Genomic DNA, 14,052 nt, shown 5'->3' with positions numbered 1-14,052 from the left:
TAAAACTTTTATCATGTGTTTATTATGAACAAACAACTTTACAATGCAGTCATTTCTACTCCTCAGTACATGGTCTGAAGTAATTTCAGTGACCTTGAAATCTTAGGTGGGAAAAAAGTTATGACTACACACAAATCCAGGATTTTAAAAATCAAGAGAGCTTTAAAGGTAACCACTCAGATGTCTTCTGGTGCAAGCTGCAAAAAATCCTCACCACCTGTGCATAGCAACCTTACAGAAATGTTTGCAATTGCAGCATGAAAGTGCAGGCCCAGACATTTGCTCCTACATCATCATCATATACTGAGGGACAGCTTTTGGTTTTATTACACTGAGTAATGCATTGCTTCAGGGCATGGTAACATTTTTGCATGGCAAAGAATGACTTCCTCCTCCATCAAATGAGTTTGGTAACAAAAAGTTCAGATACTGCATCCTGTTATAAATGCTTTTTAAAAAACACAAAACAATAAATCCAACACAAAATGGAATAAATCTTCTGTTACCATAAGCAAGGAGATGTATCAAAATCTTGTAAGCCATAGGTGCAAGGGTTCAGTGAGCTATTGCTCCCAGCTTCCAACAGATGGCATCTGAAATGCCTGTCAAGTCTTCGTCTGAGCCCAGGCTACTGGGGAGAAATCTCAACATGAAGTTTTGGTTTAAATATAACAAAACCCCAGAAAAAATGCAGCATGTTCAGGGTTTAACCAAAGCTTTTGTGTTTCCAATTGTGGCACTTAACTAAAAGCAAGAGAACCAACTTCAAGCACTTGGCTGTAGCTTAAGGCCAACTTCTCGTCACATAATGCTTTTTATTTGACATCTCCAGATTTTACTTTTACCTTGGCCAGGTACATTTCAGAAAAGATGAAAACACACCATAGCCAAAGTCTCCTTGCCTTTGTCTTCATTTATGTGCAGAAGAACTTCCATAAGATAAAGAAGATAAAAATGGATAACCAATTATAAGCTTCTGTCTGTAGATGATGTCAGTGGTAATAAAAGGCATTGTGAGAACACAAACATGTCTGAATGAGACCAAGATCTAAGAGGCAGAACAGCCTCAGCTACAGGTCCCTATGCTTTGAGATAAAAAATACCCACCTGACATGCCTGCCTGAAAATTCTGTCACTGCAGGAGAGACAAAGCTCCCCCTTTCATTCCAGAGCCCTAACAGAACATAACTGTTTCTACATAGTGCTGCTTCTCTCATCACAAGAGCTGATTAAAAACATACAAGAGGTAAATGAAAAATAGTAATAAATAAGATTTGGTAAAACAATTAAAAAAAAAAAATCAAAGATTTATAAATACATTCCAAAATTCAGCCTTTACAATAAATTCCATCCCCATTCACCCTCTATCTCTTCCTTCCCTTCCTTACCTCAGTAAGAAATGCCTCAAGATTCAAGATACAATTGTTCTGCTATTTTTGGTAATTCCTACCTATTGCAGAGAATTGGTCATATTACTGATGCTCTAAGCTGCACGGCTCATGGGTTAACAATACACTTTTGCTTACAGTTCAAGATACCAAGGAGAAGCAGAGAACAAATCTGAAAAGGAAAATAACATAATTTCAAAAGAATTCTTTCAGTACATGAGGAAACATTTACTTGGGCTCTTCACAATGCTTAAGATTATGCAGTTGAATGCAGAGCATGTTCCTCTGCTATCACCTTGGGCAGTTTGTTGTCCTATTAACAGTGTGTTCTTCCCCAGGTGATCAGGCATCACTGCTGATTATGAAAGGCACAGAAGTTTGCCTCTGATGAAATAAAGCATTTGGATAAAATTAAGCAGGGAGGGGGGTGAAACCAAGGAAACCCAGTTACAAAAATCATTTCAGACTTTTGAACTATTCTAGGAATTTTCATGTTTACCCACTGGCCTGTAATCTCATGACCAAACATCAACATTTCTGTCATCCATCATCTCAAGGGGAACAGTGATGAACTCAGACATCAAAGCAAAAAGCTGCAAGGATCTCAGATGAATTTGAAGGGTTTGGGCTTGTGGTGGTGGTTTTAAAGAGAGTTCATGCAAATTTTCAACTAAGCAAGGGGAACTAATTTTAAAGATTCACTTTAGTCAGCTAGGGACACTTCAGATTAGATCAGTTGACTCTGAGAAAGTTGGTTTATTATTCACTCATTTGTATTTTTCTCTTCACAAGGGCTAGGGTTACTGCATTTACCAAAGACCAAGAAATCCAGGGAAGATTTTCTGAATATACAATCAACTCTCCATTGGTGTGTGCAGTTTTATTATTATTTTTTTTCTCCAACAGTGGCACCTTGTGATCAAAATTAAGTATTACAGCTTTCCAATGTAACATCTCCCAAAATGGAAAACTCTTAAGTGAACAAATCCATAATAGTACTGGACACTAGTATTTTCACTAAGGCTGATTAAATGTGTTTTCTTGATAATCATTCCCAAAGGCCAACAACTGCACTTCTTGTAGCCCAAATAAAATTTTCCATTCCACTGTAACAATTTAGACAACACACTGAACACACATGGTGTCATTTTCCCACTCATCTAATCACTACTGACTAGATATGCAATGATGCTCATTCTATTTTAAAAAATGAAGCCAGCAATCTTCTGTAGCATCAATGTTCTCATTAACCACTCCATTACCAAGTCCACAGGTGAGCTCTAATCAGTTCATTTCCAGATCTGTACAGACTCATCCCTAATGAAAATAAAACGTGATATGCATAAACTGTGAAGTTTTAAAAATTGTTCAATGAAGTAAAAAGCCTTATTTGCTCAAGATTTGCAAATTCCAAAGAACAAATGAAGAACTGCTAAAAAAAAAAAATAATAAAAAAACCCAAAGCACTAGAAATGTTAGCCTCTCATCACTAATGCTTTGACTTGTGAGCCACTACTGGACAGCAGTGAGGACAACAGGACCTGTGACCAGAATATCTTAGTTTCCTGACTAATCAGAACTACTCTACTCCCCAAACATAACCCATGAGCCAGCAAACATTTCACCCATGCCTTCGTAAAACAAAGATTTATCCCAGTGTCAAGATTCAGATGGCCCAAGAAGAGTCCCAACACTCATTCTGCAACTACCCCTAAATTTGGTCTTGAGATTTCTTTTATTATCCTCATTCTTGAGCTATGCTTCTCAGGACATACTTGACTGTGTAGGCAAAGGCTGCAAAACCAACTATAACAAACAAGTTCGCCAAAGCTCCGCCTAAAAGTCCATGGTTGCGGTTGGCCTGGTGGAGCCCGGGGTGATTGGCAGGTGCCAGGGGGACGTGCCCATTAAGAAGGGGAATTCCATTCTGACCGTAGTGTGCTTCCCCATCAGGGACAACATCTGGTAAAGGGAGGGATGGAGGTCTGTTACTGAGCTCTTCTTGTGCTTTCTGTTTTTGTTTGATCTCCTGGAGGGAAAAAAACAAAACAAAACAGAGAGAGAGAGAGAACTGAACAGGTGGAAGTGAAAGGGGAGAAGCTGCTGAATGGGTTGAGAAATTTTCAAAACCTGAGTGCTTAAGTAAGATGTGGTACCCTTCTTTATACTGTAGGGCTTTTAAACTAAATTTGTGTTCCATACATTTGCAGAGTCTCCAAAGTGACCTACTGCAGTGACAACACCAGCAACCATTTGGCCTGCTTGATTCTCAGTTCATGAGCGTATTTTATTAGCAGGTTTTTTTCAGAAATGGGAAATTCTTGCACCACAAACTGTGCATGCCCAGCTTGTTTTGAGCATAAGACATTAAAAAAATGAAGAATGAGACAACAGAAGCTTAGAGAGATCAGGATTTCAAGTACTGCGTGTTAAAAATCTGCTTGGAACACAACAGCAGTGATCTGTTACTGTCTTCAGTGCTTCTTGATGATTTAGGGACTGGCAAAACAGTGCTGCAGAAAGTAACTCCAATTTTCTGGTATTCTTGTAACTGGTGAAAAAAATGCAATTAAAACCTTCAGTTCAGATTTGCATTTGCATGAGGAAGAAAGGAAATTAAGATTACTCTTTTCCCAGCAGTCTGTCTCAAAAGGAGACAAAGATGGAGAATGGTTTTGAAACTAGAGCTTTGTGAATACATTTAAGAATGGTACTGGATGAATCAAATCCGAATTTCTGTAAGCCCTCACCACTCTGCCCAGAGAAGACATTTCTGTCTGTGCATAATGTTCAATTCACTAACTGGGCTCATACATTTACACCTCAGGCTACCTTCAACAAAAACATCTCTCATGCTTAAAAAAAAAAAAACAGCTGGCAAAAGGCTCTTCCTTATCTTTTCCCTGCTCTTCTACAATATATATCCTTTGAACAATAATTAAGAATTGCAGTTTGGAAAAATGTGCACAACACAAAACCACTTTCCTGACAGAATAAATTTTATACCTTTCAAATTATAGCAAGCATCAGTGTTATAACACTGTGCCTCCAGAGAGAGTCTGGAACAGAAAACTGTTCCCATTCATATCACATGCAGAAAATTAACTCTTGGTCTCAAAAGCAAGCTGAAAGAATGGATTTCCTTCACCAGGAAGTTATAGGGAAGGAGCCATCTTGAGAGAGGAGTGAACAAAGGAACAGCCTTCATTCATAAGAGATGAGACCTTTGAGAACCAAAAACCATCAGTGGAAACTGCTGAGAGAATCCTAGAGGTCTGAACAAAGTGAGAGACTTTCCCCCCCCTCTTTCTTTCATAAACCTATACCATTTATGTAACTGTTGTCTGGCTGAAGGGTAACCATTTTCAGAACCTTACATGAAGCACATTTCTGTATCCCTCAAGTTGTTAGCTGATACAAACTGTGTACCAACACACCTGCAGGGTCAGCATTGTGCAAGGAAGACACACACCCTAAAAGACACCACCCATTTTCAGAAGCAAGATGAATATACCAGCCTGTGATCATAAAAGTAGTCCAGACCATTGATGGACCAAGTCCAGATATACAAAGATTAGTCCTACTCAAACTCCAGAAAACACAGTATACAATTATAAAAACACTGTCTGCTGCATGAGCAGCTCAGCCACGGCTACAATTCCAATCCTGAACACACACCTTTGGTTTTAAACACCATGAATCTTTCTGCAGCAGAAAAATGGTTCTGTTTCAAGATTCAAGTTTTTAATTGTTATACATCAAAAAAGACTTTAAAAGACTTCCAATATGACAAAGTGAGCTACTGTCTGGGAGAAGTCCTAAACAATTAGGACTCTTTAGACAATTAGACTAGAGAGAGAAGTTGAAAAACTACAGAAATTCAAATTACTGCAGAGACAATTTGCAATTAATTTGCAATCTGCAATATTTGCAAATAATTTGCAATTTAATCCCCTTACCTCCACCACTTCAGGGAAGAGCTCGCAGAAGACTTTATCTTTTAAATTAAATGCCAAGCTTTGTGCAGCAAGCTGTCTTTTCTGTGGAGGAAACAAATTATCAGCACTTGTATGTAAATAAGGTTAATATACCTCAAATTCAACATCAATATTTCCAACAAGAATGGTTCAGAAACTAACTGGCTAGTGGTTTAACATTTCCAACTTCATACTTGTGAATATTTTTCACTACAACAGACATTCCTTGACCTAAGTGACATAAGAAATTCTCTCCCCATCCCCACACTACCTAAACTGACTTGCTTCATCTGCCCATCATCTGTAGCAGGCAACACCACCTTCATTTTTGAGGTATCAAAATGCCAGCTACTCCTGCTGCTGGTTTAACTCTGAGGTCATGCTCAAGACTCCTTAAGCTGACAAAAGGTTCAACATCAGACGGGCTGGAGCTTACTGTGAACTCTGAGGTCTCTATGCTGCCCAGTGTGGGGCCCTTTTCCACCATGAAGCTAAGGAGGCCGGTCAAGATGGTTGAGACTGACCAAGCTGGATTCCATGTATCCGGGTGGAAATCAGTGATGGAAAGACACAATCTTCAAAAGGATAAGACAGGCAGTGTGGTTTATTTTTGCCATTAAAATTACTGTAAGTTATACATATTGGTAAAATGGTGTTTAATTGTTGAAGTGTTAGAAGAAAATCCTTACCTTGTATTACACTTAAACCTTCCATTAGGTGTAATCATATAAATACTGGGAGGTTTAAAAGGAAATTCTCTGGGGAATATTAGTTTCCCATGATAATAGCCACCTGCATTACATAAAGAGATGAATTACTTATTTTGCCCAAAAATGAAGTCCTAAGCTGCTATGCAACATGGGACAAATAAAACCCTGTACTTGTCTCCTTCCCCTCTCACTAAAGGGATGGAGCTCCTCACATCTTGTGCCTCTAAAACACAGGAATAAGGACTATGACTTTGGAGGCCATTCTCTCACATTACAAGCAGTACTTGGGTGCTGTCAAGCCCATAACACATTTAAAGGAAAACCATCCAAAGTGTATATAACACAATACAATCAGGTTAGTTTTCCAGAAACACAGCTAACTGCAAGTACCTTATGAAGAACTCGATTTCAAAAGACACTGTGAAATATCTGAGTAGAACAAACTAATAAGGCTTTTATGTTTCTCTCTTTCTCCACAGAATTTCACAGAGAACATGTCTTTCATTTCACTGAGACCATATATGTAGTAACAAAATCTCTTTAATGATCTTTGACAGTCAAAATTTAACAACTGCTTTAACTATCTAAAGCAAGTTAACTTCTCCAAAACCTTCCACAATTGCTTAACAGGAAGTTAATCTGCCTTCAGTTTAACCTTAACCTTCATGTGGCTTTGCTAAGAAACCTCTGTAACAAAAGTATTCCTAAGAGAGCAGTACCACTGCCTCTTTTCAACAAGCTGCTACACAACCCACAGACAACTTTGAAACTGCACTAAGAGTTTTTAGAGCTATTTAGTTGTATTTTACGCATTCCAACAGGCACACACACACTTTGCTATGTGCTTTTACCTTCATAGGGAGTCATTTCAGGTCCTCGTACAACATAGTGCCTGTGACAAAGAAGAGAATGTAAATACTGTGAAATCCATGACACAATCAGACATCAATTTCTCTAGAAAAATAGCATCAGGATCACTTCAGCACAAATTCCATACTCCACCTCCCAAACCCCAAGATTCCCATTCAGTCAGCAGGACTGAGGGAACATGGCTTGACCACCAGGAAAATCTTCTCTTGAAAGTGTGAAAAATTGACTTAAATTCTTACCATTCAAGAATGTTAGATGGGAGGGGCTCTGCACAGATATAAGGCACTGGATCTTTCTTAATTCGAAGGTAGTCTTGTTTAAGCCTCTGTGTTGCTGTCGTTGGTGCTCTCTTATTACTGTTGTTGCTCATCTAGTTTTTTTTTAAAAATACATATTCATATATCAACACAATTTTGATACAATCTTTAGACAGAGCTACTGTGCTTCACTGAACATAGCTCCACATTTTTGCAAAACCTGCTCTACAGAGTATTTAAAAAAAAAAAAAAAAAAGAAAAAAGAGAAAAGTATATTAAATGATCAGAACTCATAAGTGGCAAGAACAATGCAACATCTTAACCAGCTAACATACTCTCATGAGACTCTGTACACTGCCAAAATCGGAAAACACTCCTGCCAGGCCACTGCTGATTAAATACCAAGCAGAACTGTGATTAGGAAAATAGTCCACTTGAATTCTTAATAACCAGACTTGTGTTTAGGCTGATCAAACATCATTATGACACTGTTTTAAGGGGCTTTTTAAGTAATTAATTTCCCTATTCAGCTTGCTCATTTATTATGTAAATTTGTCCATCATTTACATTCATTTGGTGCTCCTACACATCCAGTTACTTGAAATAAATAACAAAAACCCACAATAACCTTGTAACTGACTTTGAGGTGAGGAGTTTTAAAGGAAATCTGCTGCCTGCTTAAGAGCCAGCTGAATTTACAGAAGTGAGCTGCCGAGCCAGATTATTCTCTTCCCCATAAACAGACCTGATCCAAAGTGAGACAAGGCAGTGTGGAGAAAGGAAATCCCATGCTGTTTACAAGGAAAAGGAGGTGTGTTAGCCCTTACAATGCACCCACAGAACACCTACCAACCAACAACTCCTGTTTTACTTGCTTTCCTCCGAGAAATTTAGTAAGATACCTAACATTTGTGCATGCAAGCTGAAGTGAAAACGAAAGATTTTACAAGCATCTTGTAGAAAGAGGTAAGACAAATTAGCCATGAAAAGTATGTCAAACGCCTATCACCCTTTCTATTCCTTTACTTCAAGCACATAGCTGAGTACAATTTACTAAAAAGTACTTTTATTTCAACCACAAGCACCAACTTTGTACGTGGTCAAATATCCTAAAACTACTAAAACCAAAGGGGTTTAACCTGGCTTTTGTCAGAATGTCTGCAAATCAGTGGTTGAAATACAGTATTCTTTTTGTCTCACCTCTTGAAATCGTAGTTTTGGGTTTTTTTTCCTCGAAATAAATCAGCTTTGATTTCAGTAAATAGATTATACACCCTATCTTTGAATTCAACACAATTACTTGTTCTGAAGCCTAAGGATTGCGAAAGTACACTGAGCTATCTCACAGCACTGAGAACAGTCACTGGGATGTCCTTGCCCCTCAAAGCCTTACCTGAAAAGCAGCTCTGCATCTTATACCGAAAATAAACGGCAACATTTACAGAAATTACGGTCGCAAACCAGTTTTTCCCAGCCTGGATAACAGTTTACCAGAGCCAAGTTAACAACCCCCGGCTCTCTAGGCGGCCAAGCACCTCAGTGGCCGCTCCGCTTCCTGAGGAGGGGAAGCGAGGGAAGAAGTCAAAAAGGAGCAAAAGGAGAAGGGAGAACTCAGGGCTTTCAGCTAGCAGGCTGCCCGGAACCGGGCCGGCAGAGCCAGAAGGAGGGGACAGAGCCCGCCCTGCTCCCTCAGAGCTCGCTCCGCCGGCCCAGGCCTCACTTACCTCTCCCTGCTGGCGCAGGCCCTTCCGCCGCCGGGACGCCCCACCTGCCCGCAGCCAGAGGCCGAGCGAAGGAGGAAGGGAAGGAAAACGGAAGGGAAGAGAGGAGAAGCCACAGAAGAAAGGCGGGCAGGGCAGGGTCGGGCCGCCACCGGCGACACCACCCCCACACCTCCCCGCTGCGGCGAGACCGCGGCTCCCAGCCAAGATGGCGGCCGGGGCAGGCGGGGCAGCGATGCCCTCCGCTTCCGGGAAGGGGCCGCCTACTGCCGGCTGCTCACTTCCAGTACCGCCCCCGTGATGGCGGCCGCGGGGATGAGGCGAAGTCGTCAGCCCGGGGGCTCCGGGGACCCGGCGGGATAAAGTTCCCTCGGCTGCGGGTCCTGCACTGGGGCTGGCGGGTCTGTAGAACGGGGGAGGGCGTCCCCGGCGGCCCCTCAGGAAGGGTGTGAGGGCTGCCACGTCTCAGGGCGGAGGAAAAGAGTGATAAGAGAGTTGCAACGTGAGACACGTCCCGTCAGTTATTTCGTCTTGACAGCAGATCGCGTGTGGGAGGGATCTCTTCTTTCTTTCCTGAGGAAAAAAAATGGGTAATTTGAGGGAAAGAGGCTCTCAGAATCTCCGGGCTGAGGCGTTTCCTCCATTGGCACCTCGGGCGCGAAAAGGCAGAAAGGAAAAGGACTGAGTCGCCCCAAAAGTCGCGACAGAAGGGATTTTCTTCACTGATTAAAAAAGCTTTTCTGTCAGCAGCTCCCTGTGCCGGTAGCCAACAGAGGGCACTGATAACCCACATGCTTTTTTAAGCTCTTGGTTCCACAGGTTTGGGGTTTTGCCATGGATTTCCTGTGGCCTAATGAACAGCAAGAAGAGTGGAAAAAATTACAGTAGTAACGTGAGGATCTGTGGGAGTAAACCAAATTTGAAAGCATATATATTGTTTTATTAGACCCCAGAGGCTGTGCAGCAAACAGGAATGGTGTCAGGACTTGCAGAACCCCACTGAGGTGTTACAATTTTTATTTTTTAATTTTTTTTTTTTTAACTTAAGCTTCGAATATGGATGAGAAGTGTTTTCTGTAAGTCCAAAAATTACAGAGGCTTTAGGAGAGCCAGTCTGAAATCATGAAGAGAGAAAACCAAATTGAGAAGTTCTCTCACTTCTTCAAACAGAAAGCAGCTAGCTGGAAAAAGTCTTTTATTTTGTGGTAGTTTCATTCCAAATGTCCAGTATTTTCTAAGATTACCTCAGACTTCAACCACAATAAGAGGACCTGTCATACAGAAAGTGTTCACGTCCCATCTGTGGCCACATCAAAATTTCTGAGTTAGTGAAGTCTGTCAAACCATATCCTTTTCTTTGAAGTCTTTGTAATCCTGGTGCCCTGAAATGCTTCAAGGAACAGTGGTTTCCTTCAGAAAAGAAGAGTTGATCTGTTTAGCTCCTCCACCAGCTCATCCTTGTGGCTCTGCACTCACAGTTTACAAATGCTTGAAGGTTTTGCAGAACAGAAGGAGTTCTCTGTAGCTACTACTCTCTGTAGTTACTATTACACTTCAAGATGAGAAGCACTGGATATATACAAGGTATTATTAAAATGCTGTATTAGTCTATATGTATTTCACCTAATAAATTCCCCACAGAAACTCATGCAGCATAATACCTACTTAGTTTTATACCCTTTGACCTGAGGACAACTTTTTTTTCTCCTCGGCTGCACAATTTTTTTTCTTTTTTTCCTTTTTTCTTTTTTCTTTTTTTCTTTCTCTTTTTTTTTTTTTTTTTTTTATTTACACTGGAATTCCTACTGTCATCTAAGTCTAGAAATGTGAGAAATATGTGAACCTGGAGACTGTAAGAAAGCCCTCAGAATGCTGAAGGGATTCCAGAGCTTATACTTACACCTCTCATTGTCCTTTATGTTCCCCAGCCCAAAGTATTTCATGCATAAGTGTGTCATCATTAACATTCCATTCATCTCCCTGGTATGTTATTCTTGAACACTAATGATAGATTAGAATGAGACTTCTCTCTCAAGAGTAGTGTCTTCCCAGTTGTTTTCCAACATGCAAATGAATCACTGTATAGAATGTAAAGTATCTTTGGTGTCCTGCTATCTTGTCCTGAAGGCATATTTGATACCTGGGCTTGGGATGTCACTAGAAGTTTCAAATTTATGTTAAGAGTACCAAAAAATGTAAGTACAAACTGCTAAATTAAAAATTAAAGTAATTAACTCCAGGGTGGAGACAAGTGAGGCACTTCACTACTTCATGAAGTCTGGAGTTGGTTTTTAACATGACATGGGCCCCCTCCAGCACGATCACATGGCTGGTTACAGGGCATGAAAACATCTTCCTGTGCTTGGGAACACAGAACTTTTGCATTATTCTTTACAAATAAGCAGCTCCCTGAATTTCCACCTGCAGAAAATTTTCCTTTAATTGTAACTCTAAGCAAAGCATTGCAAATGTTCATGTCAGGTACAAACTAAAGCAATCAAAATTTGTTCTATTTTTGGTTGCCTTTGGGCAAGTCCTTTGCTTCAGTGTCTCCACCAAACAACATCAGTACTTTATGCCCTACTCCACACATGGAGGCAAATGAGTATTTTGAGGATGACCTTGGTGGATGAAGAAATAATTCAAGAAGGAAAATGCACCCCGAGGAAGGTAGTGAGGGTTAATTAGTGTTCACAGGCACTCAAATGTAATCTTGTCCAGTAAATGTGGCAACACTCTAGCTGCTGAGCATCCCTATTTAGATTGTCCAGAAAGGCTGAGAAGAGCAGCTGTGCCTCAAGGCTGCCCAGAACTGAGGATGCTGATGAAACAGAAAGTTCTTGTATCCCAGAAAGACATTTGCTGTATCCTTGGGGGAAGGAATTTCTCCAAGTCCTGTTAGCAGCAGCTGTGTTAGTGGGATCAGGAGAGGACCTGACTGCACAACTCACGTGTGGGCAGATAGAACTCACAAATCATGGGCAGATTTTTTTTCTTTCCTTACCTCATGGGTTGACCATGGAACCCATTGCTGTTTCAGATAACCAAGATAGGTCTCTCAGCTTAAGTAGAGGAAAAAATAAGGATAAGAAGGCTGGGTGGAATGCAGAAAGAGGGAAAAAATGGGGAAAAAAGATTCCAAGACCTCAGAACAAAGAGGACTGACAACTTTGAATGGTCTGGAAGAAGCAAAGCACAAGGCTCAGCCTTTGCAAAGCCACAGGGAAGATAAAAATGAATCCTTGGGATGTAGTTAAGAAAGAAGGAGCAAAAGAACAATCACCCTGAAGAATTCATCCCATGAGTAACAGGTGATTGGGCACAGGAAGCCCCAGAGACATCTCTCATGAGCAAGGGAGCATCATTTAATAGTATGGCTGCTGTCAGTGTTTGCCAAGGCCCAGGCACAGTCCCAAGGGGGTCACTGATGATGGTGAAGCCATTTTTCATTTATGCTGAGTAAAATGTGTGTTTCAGCTATCTGATAGGCCTTAGTTAGAGCTGTTGTTTTCTGCTGGGTTTAAGGATTAGTATTGCTGGGTCGTGTTTACTCATAACTTTTTTAAGGGTGTTTCTCCATTTTGGGGGGAATGCAAAAGCTTTATGAGTTGTGGGGTTTTTTTCTGTTTTTTGGGAAAGCTTTCAGGAAAAGGAATTCTGAACTTCCTGAAAGGCAGAAGGACACTTGCTGTTCAAAACCAGTGAATCAGCATCACTGATATCTGCACAATTGTAACTGTGTACATATGAGAACAGTGACACTGAGAAACTAAAGCACTGTCCCAGCATCATGTTTGTAACAAAGCACTAACTGGGCACTGTCTGCATTCAAACCAAGAGATATCCTTGACCAATAATCCTTTTAAAATCTTTTTATAAGAGTACAGGACCATCAGTGCTAATGTCTTGGCCAGATTTAGTTCAAGTAATCACATCCTGCTGTCCTGAATTCCCTTCCAGTTTCAAGTGCATGTGAGGTGCATCACTTCCAGGTCCAAACAATGAGCAATGGCATTTGAATTAACATATCTTGCTGCTTTCCCATCTGAAACTGGCTCCATTTCATTGATGGATGGAACAAGGTAGGGTTTTTTTGTTTTGGTTTTCTCATAAAGTGCTTCCAAATTAGCTTTTGATCTTTGGTCAACAGGCAATTTAGGGGGCTTGTGTGTTTCTTATTTTGGCTTCTTTTTCCTCCTGAGGGGTTTTACTGCTGTAACTTCCTTACTGGTTTTTCCAGAGTTACTTGGTTTCAGTGAATATTATGTCACTCTGGTGCACATATTAGTAATATATAATAATAAATTAGTACTTAGTAGAGCTGCATTATTTTGTAGAATTCCCCAAACCAGGAAACTAATCCTCATATTTTCTTTTGAATGGAAACCAGTAACTTGTTCATAAGTAGCTTCAACATGGATGATTATCTTGAGTTTCAGAGAAGGGCTGTGAGGGTTCCTGAGTCTTACTTATTCATGCTGATCATGAGGAAATAATTCAATGGTTCTGAAGCTCCATTTTTATTCTGTATAAAGCAAGGATAACAATATTTATCTAGGTCTGGTAGAAACATGCACACTTAATTTGGTGTCACCTAGTTTGAGCTATCTGGAGTAAAGGTTCCACATCAGCAAGTGCCAAACATGAATCATAATCTTTGTTTTCCATAATCACTGCTGTTATGATAATGATCAATGTTGTTCATTTATAGGCCAAATAATGTTTCCAGGCATAATTTTTGTGATTTATTTCATTTTCTACTGTCTGAATCAGAGAGGCAGCAGGCAATCAGACAGCTTTAGGTGACTCAAATGACAGGCAATTTAACTTAAGCACTGAGAAACTCCTGATAAACTTGCTGAAACCAGGGGTTTTTTTCCCTCTGATTTCCTCTCCTGCCTGGCTAAGGTTGGGTGTGACCTCCTTTATGATGATTGACAAGGAGATAACGTTACGTAGAGAATAATTTTGGCATGTTTCTGAGTCAGAAAGAGGGAAGGTCACCCACCTTCCTGATTTATTCCACCAGTACTAGGGAAGGAGCTCCATTACCAGCATCCAGCTCCAGTTACCTATCCATCCTGTGTTTCCCAAATGCTAATTGGTACACAGCCATCAGTGGCCTTAAG

General features: G+C 40.5%; 1 protein-coding gene across 1 annotated transcript; it reads right to left on the bottom strand.

Annotated features, from left to right (window-relative positions):
• On the bottom strand, window positions 1-9,176 carry UBE2J2 (ubiquitin conjugating enzyme E2 J2). Its single transcript, XM_030463548.1, has 7 exons — window positions 8,927-9,176; window positions 7,185-7,315; window positions 6,927-6,967; window positions 6,055-6,157; window positions 5,802-5,940; window positions 5,348-5,428; window positions 1-3,417 (listed from the first exon to the last, which is right to left on the bottom strand). The coding sequence occupies exons 2-7, from the start codon at window positions 7,313-7,315 to the stop codon at window positions 3,133-3,135; spliced, it is 780 nt and encodes a 259-aa protein (XP_030319408.1). The 5' UTR covers window positions 8,927-9,176; the 3' UTR covers window positions 1-3,132.
• Between the last annotated feature and the right edge of the window lie 4,876 nt (window positions 9,177-14,052).

Source organism: Calypte anna, chromosome 21 (assembly GCF_003957555.1).
Source record: "Calypte anna isolate BGI_N300 chromosome 21, bCalAnn1_v1.p, whole genome shotgun sequence".
In the NCBI taxonomy this organism is placed as follows: domain Eukaryota; kingdom Metazoa; phylum Chordata; class Aves; order Apodiformes; family Trochilidae; genus Calypte; species Calypte anna.
Note: the sequence above shows the minus strand (reverse complement) of the source record. Positions and strands in the feature narration are given on the sequence as shown.